At 53.5% G+C, this 21,941-nt stretch overlaps 1 protein-coding gene across 1 annotated transcript; it reads left to right on the top strand.

The window, feature by feature from the left end:
- Nucleotides 1-488: 488 nt before the first annotated feature.
- ZNF777 (zinc finger protein 777) lies at nt 489-21,847 on the top strand. The gene is given in 6 exon segments (XM_028525599.2): nt 489-560; nt 562-1,341; nt 2,403-2,529; nt 5,177-5,290; nt 16,802-17,053; nt 20,323-21,847. Coding segments are annotated over 6 exon segments (2,484 nt in total). The 5' UTR covers nt 489-503; the 3' UTR covers nt 21,477-21,847.
- The last annotated feature ends 94 nt before the right edge of the window (nt 21,848-21,941 follow it).

Here is a 21,941-nt window from a genome sequence, read left to right as displayed (position 1 = left end):
CCGCAGTGCCTGGCGCTGATGAAATTCTGCTCCTGTTTTCCAGAGCGTTATTCTGTCGGGGCCTCAGACACCTCCCTGAGGTAGCGGGAGTGTCGGGTTACCATCCCCACGTTAGGGACACAGGACAGAGAGGTCAGAGGATGGGCCCAGACAGCACAGGCTGCGGCAGGTGGGGGCGGGCCCGAGAGCCAAGCGTTGGACTTCAAGGCCGGCGCCCTTTCTCCTCTCCGACGCCCCGACTCCTCAGATGGTGCCCCTGAAAAAGGGGTTGGCTTCCCAAAGGCCAGACGCTGGCATAAACCCTCTTCTGTTTGTTGTGTTAATGGGTTCACAATTGATGTCTGCGCGCTAGGCTTTGGAGAAAAGATTCCTATCCACAAAATACGGCCACCAATGCCCTTATAATGTGAGTGCTTGTCTTTGGCATTCGTTTTGCCAGCCTTGGAGACCTGTGGAGACCTTGACTGCCGCCCTTTCTCTGACCACAGGTCCAGCAGCTCGACATGGAGGCCCAGCGCTCGTCGCCTCTGCCATTCCCCAGCGTCCTGCCCGAAGAGAGCCCGCAGGCAGGCCCCCGCCGGACCCCCCCGGGAAGCTCTGTTCCAGTCCTGTGTTCTTCCCCCCAAAGAAATCCCTTCTTTGTCCCCCTCGGTCCCCCGACAAGGCTCTCGGCCCCTCACTCCCAAGCAAGAGACCTCCGGCCGGATGCCGCCCGCCCTCCAGAAGGGACCCTCACTCCTGTACTCTGCCGCCTCTGAGCCGGAGATGCCGCTCCAGGGCCCCCTGGCTTCCCAGGAAGAGACCCCGTATCCGGCCCCAGCTGCTGCTGAGCGAGACATGCCACTGCTCTCTCACTCCGCCCGCCACCAAGAAGCCCCACTCCACTCCCCCGAAGTTCCCGAGAAAGACCCCCTCACCCTGTCCCCCACGGTCCCCGAGGCCGACATGGACCCCCTGCTCCAGAGCCCCGTTTCCCAGAAGGAGACCCCCTTCCACGTCTCTTCCGCAGCCCAGAAGGACACGCCCCTCCCGACGGCCGAGATCACCCGCCTGGCCGTGTGGGCTGCCGTCCAGGCCGTGGAGAGGAAGCTGGAGGCCCAGGCCATGCGGCTGCTGACGCTGGAGGGGCGGACGGGGACGAACGAGAAGAAGATCGCCGACTGCGAGAAGACGGCCGTGGAGTTTGCGAACCACCTGGAGAGCAAGTGGGTCGTGCTGGGCACGCTGCTGCAGGAGTACGGGCTGCTGCAGAGGCGGCTGGAGAACATGGAGAACCTGCTGAAAAACAGAAACTTCTGGATCCTGCGGCTGCCCCCGGGCAGCAATGGAGAAGTCCCCAAGGTAACCCTGTCCCCCCCTGGGGCTCCCAAGGAGCGACCTGAATTAGGACGCGTTTTAGGAGTTCAGTTGAATGCAGGAGAAGGGGAAATGTGATGGTTGAGAAGGGAAGAAATAAACACGCACACAAGGACACCCAGGGGTCAGCATCACTGCACTAAGACCAGGGCACGTTACAGTCAAATTCTTTCTCCTGTTGATAAAAGCGGAGGTGGATGGATCGGAGGAGGGGCCCAGAGATCAGGGAGTGTCGGCTTGGCGGGCGTCCGGTCCGAGAGGTCCGTGAGGTCCGTGAGGACGAGAAGGCAGGGGGAAGGCGGGGAGACGGACGTGGTGAGGCTCTCCCACCGGTCTCCACGGGTGCGACCCAGCCGCCCGCCACCGGGAGGCGGAGACCTCGAGGGAATAGTATGTGGCTCGGCGGGGCTCGGCGTTTTTATCGGTTGGCTTGTAAATCATGTCAATGCCAGTAAACATGTGCTCTCGAAAGGGATCCTAAAAAAAAAAAAACCGAGAGAACATTAGGTTTCCACATGATTTTCCAAAAGACTCGACAAGCACTTGAACGTGGACCAAATTTCTTAACGTTCCTCCATGCCGCTGCCCCCGGCCCCGGCCTCTGGGAGAGAACTCGGACTGTGTCCCGGGGCCGGCACCCGTCCAGTTGGGTTGTGGTCGGGTGTTGCACGGGGAGCTCACCAAGGGCGGAGTCTGATTCATGGGTCTCGGGTGAGGCCCCCCAGCCTGTGTTTTTAGCACGCTCCCTGGTCGGGCTTTTGCTGCTGGTCTGCACACCGTGCTTTACCGCAGGGAAGGGTTGTCCTGGTGGAGGGGGAAAGGGCCGGACAAGGCGAGGTCCTTATTCTGCGTGGCCCAAGCCTGGCTGGACCCCTTGGTGACACCTCAGGGCTGTGCCCTGGGGCCTTTCTCCCCCTCAGGTCCTAAGAAGAGATATATGAACTCAGCCCTGGGGTGGGGGTCACTTGTTTCCTTGGGATTTGGCAGCCGAGAGCCTGTGGCAGCCCTGCAGGTGGTCCCCGCTGAGCTTGTCCGTGTGGTTTCAGGTCCCTGTCACCTTCGATGACGTGGCGGTCCACTTCTCGGAGCAGGAGTGGGGGAACCTGTCTGAGTGGCAGAAGGAGCTGTACAAGAACGTGATGAGGGGCAACTATGAGTCCCTGGTCTCCATGGGTAAGGAGAGGGCTTCCCTCGCAGGGGCTGCCCTGCTTGTCCCCGCCCGAGGGTCATGGGGACCCGTTGGACAGTGCTGAGCACCAGTACTACCGAGGGCCAAGGGGACGGAACAGCTGGCGAGCACTCCATCCACTTCCGTTCACCAGTGCAGCCCGGCTCGGGACCCCACGGAGAAGCCACTGGAGCAAGGGGCGAAGGCAGACTCAGAGAGCAGGGGTCTCTCGCCTTTCTGGTATTTTCCCCACTGGACTCCTGTACGTTTTTATATTAGTTTGTCCAGCAAAGTATTTCTAAGCAAGTGTGAGGTGCTTTATGAGAACCATGTCATTGAACCCTCGAGCCTCCCCATGAGGGAGCTAGGGCAGTGGCGGGTGCTCCTGTTTTTTTTCCTTTTTTATTTTATAGTTTAACAAAATGGTTTTATTATTTTTTCAAACAACGCAAGGATTTTAGAATGCTGTGGGTTGTGTTTTCTCCCGAATGGCATGCTGTTGCAATTTTTAAGAATTGTTGTTCAAATAGAGTTATCTCCATTTTCCCACCCCCACTTCTCCCTGCCCCACCCACCCCCACCTCCCACCCTCCGTGCTTCCCCCCCTTGGCTTTGTCCGTGGGCGCTGTCCTTTCTTGAGGGCTCACGTCCCCTGCATTTCTGTCCCCCTTGTGAAGAGAGGAAGCTGTGACCCGGGGAGGTCCCAGGTCCCCACCAGAAAGTCACAGTTTCACTGAGATCTCTCGTACCCCAATGTCTATGGATTATTGTTGTCTTTGTTCAATAAGAGTACTTGAGGATGAAAACCTGGAAAAACTATAATTTCATATGTATCCCTTTCTCAGGGGAACTCTTTGGGCACACCAAAAAGTTTAAAAAATATGAAGTATTGCTGTGTACAACTCTTGGTTCTTGTTAGAATTGTTAGTTTTATACATACAAATCTATTCTTAGGGTAACTTTTTTCTTTTCAATTGGTTTTTGTTTTTGTTTTTGTTTTTTAAGATTCTATTTATTTTTACGGAGAGGTGAAGGGAGGGAGAAAGAAGGAGAGAAACATTGATGTGTGGTCACCTCTTACATGCCCCTACTGGGGACCTGGCCCACAACCCAGGCATGTGCCCTGACTGGGAATTGAACCCATGAGCCCTTGCTTCGCAAGCCTAGGTTCAATCCACTGAGCCACACCAGTTAGTGTTCTTCTTTTCTTTTTAAAGTATGTATGTACATAACTGTGAAAATTCAGCCATTAAGATTTCTCTAATAAAGAGCCACCCCCTTCCCGCCAGTGCCACTCCCCAGAGGTAACCACCCTGAGCCCACTGACCCACATGGTCTCTCCCCTTTTTTTGTGCACATGTAAATATACACACCACACGCAGTTTGGTGCACATGCAGTTTGTGGTTTGCACCAGCGGGAGTGTTCGCTCATCTCACCTCACGGTGGGTCACTGGCAGCTTTCCGTGTGAGCACGCAGTAGGCCTGCTCGGGAAGACGGACCGCTGGCGTGTAACAAGCAGTCACTGGATTCTGTCCTCTCCCTGTCAGTGTTGCCATAAACACGTGTGTGCGTCCGTGCACTTCCGTGAGTATTTCAGTGGTACGGATTCCCAGAAGGGGAATCTCTACTCATGGAAGTGAAGATGGTGCACATTTATAGTAATACCACGGCCACTGTGGTGGCGCCCTCCGGAGGCCGCGTATGTTTATGCAGCATTGTGCAACAGTGCCTTTCTGCACACCCTGATGTTCTGTTTTAAATATTTGTTTTTTTCTGATGGGTGAAAAATGGCACCTTATTATTTTAATCTATTTCTTGGATGATTAGTGAACTTATTTATCTTTTCATGTGTTTTCTAGCCATTTGCATTTCTTCTATGAATTGCCTATTCTTATCTTTGCTTTTTTATTTTTTTTATTAATTATAGAGATTTTACATGTAGAATTATGGATATCAGCCCTTTGCCTTACATGTGACAAATGTGTGTGTGTGTGAATATTTCCTCCAATTTTCTTCATCTTTTAACTTTATTTCCAAAGAACTTTAAACTTTTTTAAAGGGTTTTATTTTAATTTATTTTTAGAGAGAAGGGAAGGGAGGAAGAGAGGGAGAGAAACATCGAGAGAAACACACCCCTATTGGGGAACCTGGCCTGCAACCCAGGCATGTGCCCTGACCGGGAATCGAACCGGTGACCTTTTGGTTTGCGGGACAACGCCCAACCCACTGAGCCACACTGGCCAGGGCTAAAGTTTTTTAATATAAGGAAATTGATCAGTATTTTGTGCTACAGCCTTTAGATTTTTATCAGGATTAGTCTTATGCTTTATAACATTTTAAACCTTTTGTGCATTTGTCATGAAAAACCTGAGCAACAGGAGAGGTAGGTGACAAGGGGACCCTGCCATTGGTGGCAGGTGGCACCCCACCGCCGGTCCCACCATGGGAGGACCCAGTATATGGTTAACACTTACATGCGTGTGCACACGCACACACCCAGGGGACCCCAAGGAAAGGGCTGGAAACTTGACTCGTAGCTTCTCCGACGTTGCCCGCCGCTCCTGGTGTGGCGCCCCCCGCAGGTGATGCCTTTGCAGCATCCACTGCGACCTCACTCCATGATGCATCTTCTTCCTTCCCTTCTGCTCAGACTATGCAATCTCCAAACCGGACCTGATGTCGCAGATGGAGCGCGGGGAGAGGCCGACCATGCAGGAGCAGGAAGACTCAGAGGAGGGCGAGCCGCCCGCAGACCCCAGTGCCGGTGAGTGGCTGCGGGCAGCTCGGAGCGCCGTCTCCTAGGTCCGTCCACGGGACCACGCAGAGCAGACCCTGGACGGATGCGTCAGCCAGCTGCGTGCGGGAAGGCGGTCGGCCCGAGGCGCTGGGCCCTCCCTGCTCACCAGGCCGATACACAGGCCTGCTGTTGTGTCCCTTGTCTCAGGGAGTTTTGGCATGATCAAGTGTCACCTCGCTCTACAGGAAACAAAACGAGAACGGACAGAAAGGTGGTCTTTGTCAGGGTGCCTGCGCCTGGTGGAGCCCCCAGAGAGGGGCCCTGTCTGGGTCCCACAGCCAGACAGCCGGGTAGGGTGGACGTGACCTTGACCGGAAACGTCCTCCTGGGTGCAGAACAGTATCTAGACGCGGCGTTACATGGAGGCCAGTAGAGAGGTGCCCAGTGGGACTGGCCATGCGACTCGCGCTCCGGCCGGTGTCTGGCTGCCCGTGTTTGAGCCCCGCCCGGCTGCTTGCCAGCAGGGTGACTTCACTTCCTCGCCTTTTCGGAGGCCTCGTTTCCTCATCTGCTCCTCATAGGGCTGGTGCTAATGTCTGGGCCCGGCGCAGTGACTGGCAGGTAGCAGTGGCCCGGGGGACACCAGCTGGGGTCATCCTGCATGGGTTGTGCAGGCCATGGGTTGTCCCTTCCACACCGGCCGCTCAGTAGCCCGCACACTTGCCCTGTGCTGCTCGCGGGACGTGTGGCTCGTCTGGGGAGCCCCTAGTTTGGAATCCCCTTTGGACTCAGGGTGGCTTGCCTTCGGGGTCTTCAGCGGAAGCAGACCCTCGTCCTTTGCAGCCAGATGTCCTTGGTGATGGTGGAGGCTCATGTCCTTGGGTCCAGCGTCAGGTCTCGTTGTGAGGAAAGGTGGTAGACTCTGGGACCGCCTGTGGACTGGCTCTGAGGACGAGACATACAGAGTGACGTCGGCCCCACGGACCGAGAGCAGAGGCGACTGGTGGAGGAGACGGAACCCTGCGGAAAAGGAAGTGCCGGCAGGTGTCGGAGAAGTCAGCCTCACGCCCCTCTGGGGCTCCGCCTGGGGACTTAGCTCAGAGGGAGGGGTGGATCCTAACGTCATCGGGCTGGCCGGAAAAGACGGGTTTACACGGAGAAGGGAATGGGGGTCGGGGTGGAGTGTGGCACACGGCAGGGGGGTCCTGTGGTTCGAAGGGAAGCCTGTACCTGAAAGGTACGAGTGGTCACCCCCAAAAACAAGGGGCCTGTGGAGCGACTCGGAGCAGAAGGACTGAGGCCGGAGCCTGGCACGACGAAGAACGCGAGTGAGGGAGGGGCGACCTGTGGTTACAGTCCTGCTGTCCGGCCCTCTATGCCAGTGTGGTGGTGTGGCCCAGCTGCTGCTTCTCCAGCGTCTGTTTGAAAGGGCAGGAAGGAGAGGATTGGTCCCCGTCCTCTGTCCACTGGTCACACCCTCATCACACGTGGGCCTCCCACAGACTGGGGCTGGAGTCGAGACATAAACAACCCCAACCCGCCGTGCCCGGGGCTGGTTTTTCCTGGCGTACGCCTGTCCACACCGGAGCCTCCCTGGGAGGTGCCGGCCTCACAGAGGCTGCCTTGTGTGACTGGGACGTGCCGTGTGTCCCACCGACCATCTCCAGCCGCCTGGAGCCCGGGCTGGGAGGGGTGGCAAGAGACGACACGGGAACCACTGAGCCCCGGCTGGCTTTGAACTCGCACCTCTCTGGGACCCCAGAGGCCCTGGGCTCTGGGTAGCAGGGTTGTTCTGAGAATCCGCAGTGACCAGGGGCCTGAACGTGCCCGGAGTAACCCGTCCATGTGTCTCCCTCACACGTACAAGGCCGGCAGCAGAGCCAGCCCGAGGCCAGACCCGGTGGCGTGGCACCACGGGGGAAAGGCCCAGAAAACTGAGAATCTCCGTAGTTGTTTGCTTGAGGTGGGGGTTGCTAAAGCCTGTGGGAGATGTTGACAGGAAAGGAAGTTAATGATACAGACTTGGAAAATGTCGGTACAACATGAAGTCCAGGAGGTAAGCAAAAGAGAGAAAACTGGATGCAAACATACTAAAATCATTTCCCAGGGCATTGCAGGATTTTCTGAAGTGGGCATTACTTTTTATTCGGGAAAAGCACAAATTTTTTTTTAAGAAAGGGTGCATGAAGAATGAGTCTGCCCGAATGACGGCAGATGGAATGTGTGTCGACTCTGTTCTCCCCCAAGCGCTTCCTCAACGAGAGGAAAGAGAGCTAAGAGACTGTGGAGAGAAAGACCAGGAGACGGCAGCCGCCGGGTCTGGGAAGCCTGAAGGCAAACAGCTGGACGGTGACTCATGAGAAAGCTGCCTCCGAAACCCGTGCTGGGGGCACAGAGGGGAGGCCTGACTTGCACTCCCCCCCACCCCCACCCCCACCCCACCCGCACTCAGGACTTGGCCATGCAAGAGACTCTGGGTGCCTTTGGGAATGGGCGTGAAGGTGAGGTGAAAACAGGATTCCTAAGAGGCCTTCAAAGGCACTCCCCCCTCCAGCACCTCCCCCAGTGCTGGCCTCCGCCTCTCCCAGCCCTGGAAGAGGACCAAGGCTTAGTCTCAGGAGCCTTGAGGTGCACACGATGGTGTCGGGACTGGGCACCAGGCACAGTCAAGGGTGGGGTACCACACTTGGAAACAAGGGGACAGCGGCAGTTGACAGACGAATGTCAAGATCTCCAGCACACGTCCCCGACTTGGCTGCCAAAGTGACGCTGAGGTCCAGGATTAAAACCCCCAGGGCAGGGTATCGGGAGAGTCTTCTCGGGAGATCTCCGGGACCAGCCGAGGGATATCCCAGCGAAAGGACCCGCAGGAGTCCTCCTCCCCCTGGGAGGGCGCCGTGGGCAGGCTCCCCGGGGACGCACCGAAGTTGCACTTCTCTTCTGAGTGCTCCGCCATAATAAAAATGGACAGCCGAGGACCGCAAGGCATTCGGGAAAAGTTTCTTGCGTACAGAGACCAAAGGGGGAAAGGCAAAAAAAAACAAATTTCGAGGAAAACAGAGATCAAGCAGAGAGGAAAGCAGGAGAGTTTGAAGACACGCAGGCACGACGTGCAATCCTCAGAGAGACGAGAGTGAGTGCATCCGTGACGCAAAGTGTGATGCTTATTAAAGAAAAAAAAGAGAAGAGGGAGGAACACTTCGAAATTAAAAATGGGATAATACAAATTAAAAGCTCAGTAGCAGCATTCGACGATAGCATTAAGCATACATTTCATAAAAGTAAAGCAAAAAAAGGCAAATAAAGAAAACAGGGAAAGAACAAGAAAATTAGAGGATGGAAATTCAATGGCTGGAAAATGGGACTGTGGAGGGAAAAAAGAACAGAAAACCCAGGAAGGAGGAAATTAGCCACAAAAAGATTCAAGAAAAACTTCCAGCTATACCTGAAACTAACATAACAGTGTATGTCCGCTGTAACTGGAAAGGTAAAAATAATCAAAGTAAAGTAAAGTAGCAACCAAAGCATCGCAGGTTCGATTCCCAGTCAGGGCACGTGCCTGGGTTGCGGGCCACGTGAGAGGCAACCACACATTAAACAAAAAAAAAAAAACAACAAAAAAAGTAAAAGCAGCCCTGGCTGCTGTGGCTCAGTCAGTCGGAGCATCATCCCCTGAACAGAAGGGTTTCGGCTTCAATCCCCAGTCGGGGCACACGCCTGGGTTGCGGGTTCGGTCCCAGTTGGGATGCGTACGGGAGGCCACCAGTCCTCTCTCACACCTGTGTTTCTCTCTCTCCCTTTCTCTCTCTTTCTGTCTGGAATTTAAAAAAAAAAAACTACATAAAGATAAATAAATAAGTAAAAATTGAAAATAAATGTTGCAGAGAGGAAAATCCTCAGCACCAAAAGGCATAGCTCTCCAGACTGGAAGCACCCACCCACCGCCCAGAACGATGGACGGACATAGAGCCACACCTTAGCTCCCGCAGCCAGAAACTTCAGAGCCACTGCCGCCAAAGGAGACTTTGCAAGCTTCTGGAGAGAGAGAAAAAAAAAACGGGTTCACACGAGGGAGCAAGAATTAGAATGGCTCTAGACTTACAAGCGATATTAGAAGCTACGAGATAGTAAAGCAATGCCTTTAATATGCTTAAAATGTAAAAATAGGAAAATATCGTCCGACCATTCTCGAAGGCGAATATGTAGCAGATTATTCTAATTAAATATGAGTGAAACTGAGACACTTCGGAGTGTTCACGTCTCCTGTGCCCCCCATTCTCAAAGTGGGGGTAAACCCAGAAAGAGACATTAGGAGGCCAGTGGGAGGGAGGTGAAGGGAACCCTGCTGGGGTCGAAGCCCAGAAAGACAGCTGTGCACCTGGAGATAACCTGGAGGTCAGACTGGAGCACATCAGAAGGTTCCAGAAATCTTCGCTTCAAGTAGATGAAGTTCAGAAATACCCAGTATGCTTCCACATTTTGAAAGGAGAGTTATGTACAGAGCAGGGTTGGGGAAGAGGCTGTGAGAATTAAGAGTAAGCCAAGCAAAAGAAAAAATTACGAGCTCCAGGGGAAAGCAAAAAAGGTTTATAGGCATAGAACCGTGCTTATAGCGTAGTACGTGCTTCAGTTTAAAATAACACGTACGAAATCTAATAATTCGAACGCCTGATGACTGACCCAATCAGAAGGGCAGACTGAACTGGAAGGACCAGGGATTTGGAAGAAATGCGGACGGATGGACGGGGGGAGAGGGGGTCCTCACCGGCAGCTCTTGGAAGCCAATAGATTCCACTTAAAGTTGAAAATTCAAAGAGTAGCCACAGAAGTACGTTACTTGGAGTTACGAAGATACGTGACAAACAGTCCATTAGAAGAATTGAAAAGTGATTGCCTCTGGGGGCCCCGTGGTAAGGGCTTGTGGGGGGAGGATGGCTTTCTAGAAGCAGGTTTTGAAGAACCATTCAACCCTCTGGCCTACGTGCATGTATAACTGTTAAAAAGGATTTTAAAAGTTAATACTCAAAAATCAAAAACATCTACCAGGAAGTGCAGCCATGAGAAGGTTGGAGAGCCAGGGGTCAGGCCATCACACCTCTGCTTCTTGCTGGTGGAGAAAGTGCATGTGGCCACACCGCTTCTTTTTTTTTTTTTTTTTTTAAGATTTTATTTATTTATTTTTAGAGAGAGAGACATCAATGTGCCATTGCTGGGGACTGTGGCCTTCAACTCAAGCATGTACCCTGGCTGGGAATCGAACCTGCGACACTTTGGTTTGCAGCCCGAGCTCAATCCACTGAGCTATGCCAGCCAGGGCTTGCCACACCGCTTCTTACTCCGCAACAAAGTGGAGTTTCCCCAAGAAGAACAAATTCGGAGAGCGGAAGCTCCACATCATTCTCCCACAAGAGTCCACAGTTTATTCCTTACACGCACACAGACACACACACACACGGCCTTAACGTTAAAAGGGATACGTCAGTACATACTCACTGTAAAAAAAAAAAAAAGAAAAAAAGCCAAACAGCACAGAGGTATATTGTTTGGCAGCTCGTTTGATTTAATAATATATCTTTGGCCTCTTTACGTGTCAGAACACATAAATTGATTTTTTAATAGCAGACTACGGTGTTCTGTGCCCTGGTTTTATAATTTACTGAAATCAGCTCCCATCAGTGTGTATGTGGAGCGTTTGCAGTTCCCGTGCTTCGTTAAAGGACCTCCGTAAATATGTCGCGCGCTTGTCTGAGGCTTACTTGGAAGTGGGTTTTCTGAGTTGAAGGGTATTACCGTCTAAAACGTTAATAGACAATTAGCAGATGCCCTTCATAGCCGTTGTTCCGATTTGTACGCCTTCGCCTGTGCAAGAAGCTGCCCGTCTCCCCACCACCCCTGGCAAGAGGAGGTGGTATTTATCTTTTTATTGGCCAGAGCGATGGGTAGAAAGGACAATATTTTGATCTTTTTATCTGACTTCTGTAACAGTGAAGTTGAGGATATTTTTATGCCCTTATTGATCGCTGGCGTGTCTTATTTCATGAATTGCCTTCTGCCTATTGTTCTTTGGAACTATTCATCTTTTTATTATTGATTTGTAAAAGCGTCTCAAGTATTAAGGATGTTCGCTCTTCTGTGTTTTATGCGTGTGAACACGCTTCCGAGCTTGTGCTTTCCCGTGGGGTGGTGTGTGTGCGAGGCACGGCTGTACGGCATTTGTCTGTGTTCAGATGTATCGATTTTAAGTCCCCACGTGTTCAGACTCACCAGGGTCCGGGCCCCACGGCGAGTGCAGGAGCCCTCACTCGGCGCATTGTGTTCAGCTTGCACCTTAGGAGCACGGCTCTTGGACCCGTGAGCTTCCCAGAATTCCGTAAAAGTATTTGGAACAAGCTATTTTTTGTTGTTGTTCCAGAAAATAAAGAGAAAATTGCAAACTGTGAATCATGACATGTTTAACTGTCTACAAATAGAACCTCACGTCAGCCTCACGGATGATCAGGGTCCGTGTTCACGGACATGTAACAAACCGGCAAACAGGTCACAGGACAGGCTTTCCCGTCTCACAGATGTTCTCAGGAAGAGACACGGCCGGCAGGGGTTAAAAAGCAATCACAAACGAAGTAAGTTTCCTAGGGCCAAACAGCATTGAGGCAGAGCTACGAAAATCATTTGCAGCCCTGGCTGGCGTAGCTCAGTGGATTGAGCGCGGGCTGTGAACCAAAGTGTCGCAGGTTCGATTCCCAGTCAGGGCACATGCCTGGGTTGCAGGCCACGGCCCCCAGCAACCTGCACATGGATGTTTCTCTCTCTCTCTCTATCTCCCTCCCTTCCCTCTCTAAAAATAAATAAGTAAAATCTTTTTAAAATTTTTTAAAATTATTTGTAAAAACTTGATGGCAGAGGTCACTGGCTGACACGGGCAGGGGACTTGGGCTGTGTTTGGACGACCCAGCGGACAGCCTCCCTGGGTGGGGGCGGTGGGGAGTGGCATCTGAAGTCCCCGGAGGACCCGGGACAGCCTGTTCCTGAGCTCAGAGCTGAAAAAGGAAAAGAAAGAAAAGGCTGTATTTTTGTCTGACCCTACTATGATTTTATTACTTGTGTTTGAGTTTTTGATTCATCAGTAATTTGTGTTGATGTGAGACAGGGGAAGGCAGATTTTTTTTTTTTCCTTCGACTCAGGAAGCGGGTTGTCTCGACACCATTTCTTCAGAACTTTTGGAAAACTGCCTTTGGTCGTAAATTACGTCCCCACAATGTACGGGTCTTCCTTCCGTTTTTGAAACGGGAGAACAAACGGCTACCTACAAATAAATGCACGTTGGTTATCGGGACTCTCTCAAAAGCTGTTGGGTGGGAGACCTTTCTGGGGGAGACAGCCAGCTTCCCCACCGTCTGACAGACTGGGGGGGGGGAGAATGTGTAAATGCGTGTTTCTAGAGAAAATGAATCAAATGTCAGAGGAACAGAAAAGAACTTGGGGTTCGGGGAGGAGTGCAGCTGGGTCCACTGTGCGGGGTTTGGGGGAGTGGGCTCTGGAAGGAGGGGCAGGTATCGGAAGGCAGTGCCGGTCAGGCTGGGGCAGCCAGGCTACTGACGGTCCAGGGTCCCAAAGAGACACATCGGGTGGCGTGGAAGGTCCGTTTTCCAGGCCTTGGTGCATCATACAACCCCTCGGCGAGAGTGCACAGCACGTGCGCCCCCTGAAATGCTGGTCCCCATCTCCGGCCTCCCCCACGATTACAAAATAAAAAAAAAGAACAGGCGCCTCCACCCATCTTGATCTTATCGCAGCGGGTTTCTCTGAAGCCTGAGAAGCCCGCCGGGTCACGGAGCCGCAGCCTCCAGTGCAGGGCCACACGGCTCGGGGGCCTGGAGGCTGAGTCCTCTGGCAGGTTAGAGCATTTGTGATACTTCGCCTTCAGCGGAATGGAAAGAGGAACTAATTAAGTTGTCAGCTAATAAGTCATGAAAAACAATTTCTGAGAGGTTCCCCCTGTGCCTTTCGTGGCATTATAACTCAGAAGCTCCCAGAACAGGGCGACGGCTCCCCAACAAAGCTCCCGGCAGCCCCTCCACGCGCCTGTGCAGCTGAGTGGACCCACTGCTTTAATTTGTGAAAGTGAAAACTAGGAATAGATTGGGTCTCGAACTCTGTCTCATTTACACAGCGAGAATGTTCATTCTCAGATAAAGCGAACCAGTTGGCGGGGGGGGGGGGGGGGAATCCCTATCCATCCTTGTAAGAGATACATTTCCAACAAGTTTTTTGTTGTTGTTTCTTTGTTTTCTATCTTGAATAATCGTTTGTTGATCTACAGTAGCACTAACTAAGGGTGACTTAAGCTGGGGGGTTGGGGAACGGACACTTGGAGTCCTCTGGTTGTTAGAAATGAAACTAAAATGAATCTTTCACTGTGCACACACAGCTTGTGGCAGAGTGGTGGGTGAGTTGGTTGGTAAGAGGCTCTTCAGCACGAAAATACATTCTATTAGGATGGAATTTGGTGGGCAAAGTAGGAATGGAAATAGAAGTTCAAGGTGGAAGGAAATGATAGGAAAATTTCAACTGTCAAAGGAGAACTTGTTTGTGTATTTCTTAAGCGAAGAATGGTGGGTTCTAAATTGCCGGGGTCCTTAGATTCCATTGGGCACCTTCAAGGGCGATGGAAGCGTTTATTTTAAAACACCAATATTCCTGGCTGGCATAGCTCAGTGGATTGAGCTCGGGCTGGGAACCACAGTGTCCCAGGTTCGATTCCCAGCCAGGGTACATGCCTGGGTTGCAGGCCATAATCCCCAGCAACCACACATTGAAGATTCTCTGTCTCTCTCTCTCTATCTCCCTCCCTTCCCTCTCTAAAATAAATAAATAAATAAATAAATAAAATCTTAAAAAAAAAAAAAAAAAAAAAAAAAAAAAAAAAAACACCAATATTTACAGTACTCTGGAAATCACATCTTTTGCAGTTATGGAAGCATTTTATATGTTTACTCAAAAGGTACAGAGGGTACATAGTTTTAAAAACATGTTTTAGGAAGGAGGCAAGCAGCGAAGTATTTTAAGGAGTTTGTTGGGAAGATCCTTCCGATGCTGGAGTCGTGGTGGTGGTGGTGGTGGCGGCTTCAGTGCAGGGATGAGCATGGGAGACAGAGAAGGAAGGGACACAGTGTGGGAAGCGCAATGCCAAGGTATTTAGGTTGGAATTCGGGGAGAGGGGAGGCACTGCTTTTCCTGAGATCAGGGGAGCAGGTGGGGTCAGGATGGGGGCCTTGAGCTAGAGCGGGGGAGGGGATGCAAGAGGCAGGTGCAGGACACAGACTCGGATGCAGACGACTTGCACGGGGAGCAGAGACCTCTGGAGGCTCGGTCCGGAGGGAAGGCATGCAGCACCTGCGTTTCAGGCTGGGGGAGGGGACTGCAGCCTGGGAATGTGAGAGCTGCTTTGCACGGTGCCCACTCGCAGAGGGGCTGAGTTGTCCGACCTGGAGAGGAGTTCAAGGACTGCCTGCGGTAGTTACCAGCGGGTCTGGTTGGTGTGCTTTCTCAGCCCTGTGGTTGGTTGGTCCGCTTGACTCGGGAACGGCAGGAGAACACGGTTGTTGGGGAGGGGGCTACGTGAAGGGGGGCCTGTGGGCTTTGTCCACTGGCTTTCTGGCTGCTTTGTCCTGCATCACTCACCACCGTCGGACACACTGTAGAATTTGTCCATTAGGTTCAGTGCGTTCCGTAGACGTGTGAGGCAGAGAGCTCTGCCGTGCCCGCCGGCCTCTCCCGAGCCCTCGGAATGCCGCGTTGCACACGGTGCGAGCTCGGTGCGTGTCTGCCGAGGAAGCGTCCGGCGGGGGCACGGGTGTGTTGAAGCGTGATCGCTTCCAGTTTCCTTAACTGACAAAGTGATCTGCAGCCCAGAAGGGGGTTTATGTTGGCACAGTTCAACCCATGGGGGAGAAAAGAAATTCCAGGTGTCATTAAGGCCCAAGTATGCATAACTGAACAATAAAAACCTTCCAATAAGCCCTGGCTGGCGTAGCTCAGTGGATTGAGCGAGGGCTGGGAACCAAAGTGTCCCCAGGTTCGATTCCCAGCCAGGGTACATTTCTGGGTTGCAGGCCATAATCCCCAGCAACCGCACATTGATGTTCCCCCCTCCCTCTCTCTCTCTCTCTCTCTCTCTCTCTCTCTCTCTCTCTCTCTCCCCCCCCCTTCCCTCCCTAAAAATAAATAAATAAAATCTTAAAAAACAAAACAAAAAAACAAAAAACCTTCCAATAAAACCTAGGAGACCAAATGACCCATCTAGGGCAGGGGAGACCGTCTTAACTAAGACAGAAGACCCAGGGGCCATAGAGAGAAAGGGACACACTTGACAATATGAAAACACGAGGAATTTGTGTGGCAGGAGGTAACAGTCAGCAGACAAATGATGGACGTGGGAAGTACTTGAAATGTCGATAAGAGAAAGTGGGTTATCTTTAACACAGAAATCCAAGGACTCTTACACATTGAACAGGACACAGCGGACGTGGACTCAAATCTGCAAGACCGAGAAATAAGTGGTATGCAGACAACCCCCGTCCAGGAAGTGCAATGACAGGGTCGTGAGCTCGCACTCCCCACCCGTCCGAGTGAGGCGCGTTGGAGGAGCATCGTGTCTGCCGCCGGCAGGGACGAGAGGACGAGGCTGCTCTCTGGCCGGGCTGGTGGAAACGTGGATTTGTCACGGCCCTGTTGAAAAGCAGGCTGCGGGCGTTCCTCGGAATTCAAAAAGCCACACAAGTGGCTTTTGACTTTGCAGAGCCACTCCGGGAACCCGTGTAGAAATAAAACCTCGGTTGCGTAGTTAGAGGTATAAATAAACAGATGTTTGTTGCAGCTTTGTCCACGGTGGCAAGACACCGGGAAGGAAAAGTGGGTGTTCTGCAGGAGGGGACCCGTCGGACCCATCCCAGCGCCCTCCTCACAGGGTGCGCGTGCAGCTGGGAAACGGAACGTGTTAGCCCCACGGAGCCGGAGTGCAGGGATCTCCACGAGATGCTGTAGTGAGCCAGGGAACAGAGAGGGAAAGGGAGGGGAAAGGGAAAGCAAATTAAAGAGAAAACAAGCCCTGGCTGGCGTGGCTCAGTGTACTGAGTGCTCGCCCGAGGACCAAAGAGTCGCCGGTTCAGTTCCCAGTCAGGGCACACGACTGGGTAGCAGGCCAGGTCCCCAGTAGGGCGGGCGTGTGAGAGGCAACCACACACTGATGTTTCTCTCCCTCTCTTTCTCCCTCCCTTCTCCTCTCTCTAAAATCTTTGAAAAAGAAAAAAACTGTCCCCTTTAAAGGGAAAACAGTACTGCAGTAGTGTGCGGAACCCCATTTACGGAGTGGCGGCTGTGTGGGTCACGAATTTGAGATTAAGTTTGAAATTAGCCTATATACCTATAGACAAGGTGGCACCAACTCTGTGCTGTTTGTGTGGGATCTCTGAACTACGCGTGTTTGAAATGTACCATCCAGGGAATGAACGTGTCCTGGCTTCTTCTGTCCTCCTCAGCCCACGACGGCATCGTGATTAAGATCGAGGTGCAGACCAACGACGAGGGCTCGGAGAGCCTGGAGACGCCGGAGCCCCTGATGGGCCAGGTGGAAGAGCACGGCTTCCCGGACTCGGAGCTGGGGGACCCGTGCGGGGAGCAGCCCGACCTGGACATGCAGGAGCCGGAGAACACGCTGGAGGAGTCCACGGAAGGCTCCGGCGAGTTCAGCGAGCTCAAGCAGATGCTGGTGCAGCAGAGAAACTGCGCAGGTCAGTCGGGGCGGGGCCAGCAGCGGGCCAGCGGGTGGCACAGAGCCCCAAGCACAGCCTCTGGTGCGTGGCTCGTGGGCACCCGTCTCCGGGCGAGGGAAGGGGGTGGTGCGGCCAACCTGCCAGGTCAGCACCGCAGGCAGGAAGAAGGTCGTCGACAGTGACAGTGACAGAGCTAGAGCTTCCCTGTCCCCACGGGGCCGTGACTGTTCTTACGTCACAGTAGACGCCTCGCCTGACTTGCAGGTTGCAGCCCTTGGAGAGCGAGTTTGTTAACAGGACGGGCTGCCCTTTTCCTGGTAGAACCGAGGCATCACCTTGGTTTAGTCGTAAAATCCCAGGGTCACCATTCTGCACGCTCGTGAGTATGCGGAGAACGGTGGGGACACGGGCCCGCACGGCCCGGCCCAGGACGCCTTTTGTGGTCGCTCTCTGATGCTGAACCAGCATGCTCTCCTGAGAAAAGCCCTGCCTCATCATCTTGCTGTCCTTTTTTTTTTTCCTTTTCTTCATTAAAAAAAAAATACTTTTATCGATGTGGGAGAGAAACTGTTGATTGGTTGCCTCCCATACATGCCCCAACTGGGGATTGAACTTGCAACCTAGGTATATGCCCTGACTGGGAATTGAACCTGCAGCATTTTCATGTAGGGGATGACACTCCAACCACCTGAGCCACACCGGTCAGGGTGTGGTGTCTGTCTTAAACACACTGTTAGACCTAGTTAGCTACTCTTTTATAAAGGAGCTTTACAACGTTATTCATAAATGAAATGAACCTGAGCTTTCCTTGAATCAGTCTCATCCAGTGTAGGAAACAAGATTGTACTAGACTTACCGAAGGAGCTGGGAAGTTTGTGTTCTTTTCATATTCTGAAAATAAGGTATAACATGAGAATTAAGTGTGTTCCTTGGAAATTTGATAGCACTCACTTGGGTTTTGGTTTTTGTTTGGATGTTTTGTTTGACTGCGTGAAAAGTCACTAACCATGACATCAATTTACATATTACTTATATTTAGCACTACGTGCACATCCATTTTAGCTAGGTTTTTAAAAGCATTATGTTGATTTTTTTTAAGCATAGTATCTATAGATGATTCTTCCGCAATTTGCCTTTTTGCACTTAATGAAGTACGGACACGCTTCTTTGTCCAAAGATGTGGATCTGGCTCCTTATTTTTAAATAACTGCATGATATTGCAGAAGTCTTTTAAAATATACCACTTTATCTTTCACCAAAGAATAGTGCAAGACACAAGGCAAATTGTGAGTAGATGCTAAATCGGAGCTTCATAGTAGAAATTCCAGATGGTCCTCTGAACAGCCCCCATTGAGAACCTCAGAAGATGACTAAGGAGTCCTTTTGGGATTTTGAGCCCTGAACTTTAGGGCCAGATGTTCCGTTCCAGTTTCATTAAGAAAAAACAACTCTGGTGGTGTCCAAAGAGAGTGTGAATCTTCTAAGGCCCACACTTCCCCCTATTTCTCTCATAAACAGCCCTGGAAAAACACCAGGGCAACTAGTTACCAACGTCGGAAGCTGCTCTCTCCTTCCCTGTCTTTTAAGCATTGTGTTCCTGGGGCCCTGGGTCACTTCCTGCCCAGAGCCCTGGCAGTACTGAGGCAGCACAGCGTGAGGGGCAGGGGCCTGAGCTGGGCATCGGCTCACCTCTGTTCTGACGTTAACACTGCCTTTTACCGGACTGGCAGGCAGTGCCATGGCCCAGCCATCACTGGCAAGCTTACAGGACCTGGGCCATGTCCCAGGCACTGCCAGCTTCAGGCCTGTCAGGTGAGGCGAGAGGCTAGTGTTCCCCAAATGGCCAGCTCTGCAAAGGTCTGTGACTTTTACTTGACCTTGAAACATTGCCGACATCCGCAGGCTCAGGTGCTCCCTGTCTGCAAAGTAGGGATAATTCTTTTTTTTAAGATTTTATTTATTTATTTTTAGAGAGGGAAGTGAGGGAGATAGAGAGAAACATCAATGTGCCATTGCTGGGGGTTATGGCCTGCAACCCAGGCATGTACCCTGGCTGGGAATCAAACCTGTGACACTTTGGTTCACAGCCCGCACTCAATCCACTGAGCTACGCCAGCCAGGGCTGCAAAGTGGGGATAATCCTTGCTTGCCGTAGCCTGCAGTAAGATGCTGTGGCTGTGGGAGAGAGAACAGGTGTGAGGCGCGTTGAGAAAGGTCTCCTTTGTTTGCGAGTAAGAATTCCACAAATGCACGCTGTCGCTGAGTCTCCCGGCTCAGAGGTGGGCCCAGAACCCAGAAGAATGAGCAACTTCCTCGTATCCCACAAAGTCGGTCAGTGAGACTAAAAATAGAGGCCCCCATTAACAGTGTTTAGGGCGTACCAGTAAGTACAAGGCGCTTGAGGAAACTCAAGCAGGCGTGCGTGGGAGGCCACTCCTTTTTGCTGGGATGTCAGGTCCTCCTGGGCCACAGAACACACAGCCTGATTTAGGTCCTAGAGGGCGTGGAGGGAGGGTATCCACATGTGGGGGTGTCGGTGGCCCCTGCCCCAGGGCTTGTGGGAAAGGCCTAGGAGGCCCCCCAGCTGCAGAGTGGCAGCCCCCGTGCAGGTGAGGTGCTGCGTGGGAAGGCCGAGTTCTCGGGCCTGGGGAGGGGCACCAGCCCAGGCTGTGGGCTCAGGAGGCGCCGAGGGCTGCAGCAGGGATGGTCAGGGAAGGTTTAGGGCGTAGAGACGATTGGAGCCGGTGTTCGTGGACCGGCACGACTTCGAGACGTGGAGAGGAGGGTGAGTAAAGGCCCCTGAGGAGAAAGGCCCAGTCGAGTCCACAAGAGATGTAGCCCAGTGGGGCTGAGCTGAGTTCAGGTAGAGGAGACCGTGGGGAGGGAAGGTTGGCAACCTGACGAGTCAAGACCCTTGGGATACAGGGGGAAGAAACACAAGGCCTTTAGTGAGGTGAAGAACTGGTATTTGTGGGCTCGGGTAGCCACAGGTTCACCTGCAGTGCCAGCTGCCCATCACAGGGACCCGTCTTCCCTGTGTCCTCTGCGGCACGTTCCAGCAGAGGGTCTGGGCTCATTCCTGAACCAAGTGGGCGTGTCGTTACATAGCAACCCCGTGGGGGTGGGGGCCGTGGGCGGCAGAGGGGTGGAAAGAAGGCTTTTCCCAGAGGAAGGAATTCGGGGGACAGCCTGCAGTGATTGTGGGTGAGGATGGAGCTCTGGTAATCAGCCCTAGGCAACAGCTGACTTCTTGCTGTTTCTTCTGTCCTTGCCGGTCCCTGGAGCAGAGGGGATCGTGATCAAGACTGAGGAACAGGAGGAGGAGGAGGAAGAGGAGGAGGAGGACGAGCTGCCGCAGCACTTGCAGGACCTCGGGGAGCTGTCGGGGAGGTACGAGGCCAGTATGTATCAGACCCCGCTGCCCGGGGAGCTGTCCCCGGAGGGCGAGGAAAGTCCCCCGCCCCTGCAGCTGGGAAACCCAGCGGTGAAGAGGCTGGCGCCCGTCCCCCACGGCGACCGGCACATGAGCGACAACCGGGGCTCTTCGAGCCAGCAGCAGCGGAACCGGCGCGGGGAGCGGCCCTTCACCTGCATGGAGTGCGGCAAGAGCTTCCGGCTGAAGATCAACCTCATCATCCACCAGCGCAACCACATCAAGGAGGGGCCCTACGAGTGTGCCGAGTGCGAGATCAGCTTCCGGCACAAGCAGCAGCTCACGCTGCACCAGCGCATCCACCGCGTCCGCGGAGGCTATGGGTCACCGGAGCGCGGGCCAAGCTTCACCTCCAAGCACGTGCTCAAGCCGCGCCCCAAGTCTCCCAGCTCGGGCAGCGGCGGCGGCCCCAAGCCCTACAAGTGCCCCGAGTGCGACAGCAGCTTCAGCCACAAGTCAAGTCTGACCAAGCATCAGATCACGCACACGGGCGAGCGGCCCTACACGTGCCCCGAGTGCAAGAAGAGCTTCCGCCTGCACATCAGCCTGGTCATCCACCAGCGCGTGCACGCCGGCAAGCACGAGGTCTCCTTCATCTGTAGCCTGTGCGGCAAGAGCTTCAGCCGCCCGTCGCACCTGCTGCGCCACCAGCGGACTCACACGGGCGAGCGGCCTTTCAAGTGCCCCGAGTGCGAGAAGAGCTTCAGCGAGAAGTCCAAGCTCACCAACCACTGCCGGGTGCACTCGCGCGAGCGCCCGCACGCCTGCCCCGAGTGCGGCAAAAGCTTCATCCGCAAGCATCACCTGCTGGAGCACCGGCGCATCCACACGGGCGAGCGGCCCTACCACTGCGCCGAGTGCGGCAAGCGCTTCACGCAGAAGCACCACCTGCTGGAGCACCAGCGCGCGCACACCGGCGAGCGGCCCTACCCCTGCACGCACTGCGCCAAGTGCTTCCGTTACAAGCAGTCGCTTAAGTACCACCTGCGGACCCACACGGGCGAGTGAGCGCGCCCTGCTGCCGCCCGGCCTGGCAGCCTCGACGCCCGAGCCCAGCCGGCGGGGCGCCCCCCCAGCCCCTTTGCTGTGAGCCCCCCCTCCTTTTGTCCCTCCTTCCAAGGACACAGGGGTCCTGAGACCAGGTCGCTTGCTGCCTTGTTTACCCGGGGCCCCAGGGGGGAGAGCGTTGCCCTGGGGAACCCCTTCGGGCTGTTAATTTCCTTGACAATAAAACGGATGAAACCAATCAGCACGGGGGGCGTGATTTGGCCGGCCACGCGGAGGGGCGGTGCAGGGCCACTTAGTTGGGTATAGAACTTTATAATTACCTTTTGGATACTGTGGTTCTATTTGATAATAATAGAGTAATTTTTAAAAGACGAGCGTTTCCTGTTTGCCGTTTTTGTTTGGTTTTGAAGGGGAGGGTTTAAGAAGGTGGCCGAGGGACATGACGTGCCTAGTGTCAGTTGACAG

This window comes from Phyllostomus discolor, chromosome 10 (genome assembly GCF_004126475.2).
Source record: "Phyllostomus discolor isolate MPI-MPIP mPhyDis1 chromosome 10, mPhyDis1.pri.v3, whole genome shotgun sequence".
NCBI classification, from domain to species: domain Eukaryota; kingdom Metazoa; phylum Chordata; class Mammalia; order Chiroptera; family Phyllostomidae; genus Phyllostomus; species Phyllostomus discolor.
The sequence above is the reverse complement of the archived record's forward strand: the minus strand, read 5'-3'. Positions and strand labels throughout refer to the sequence as shown.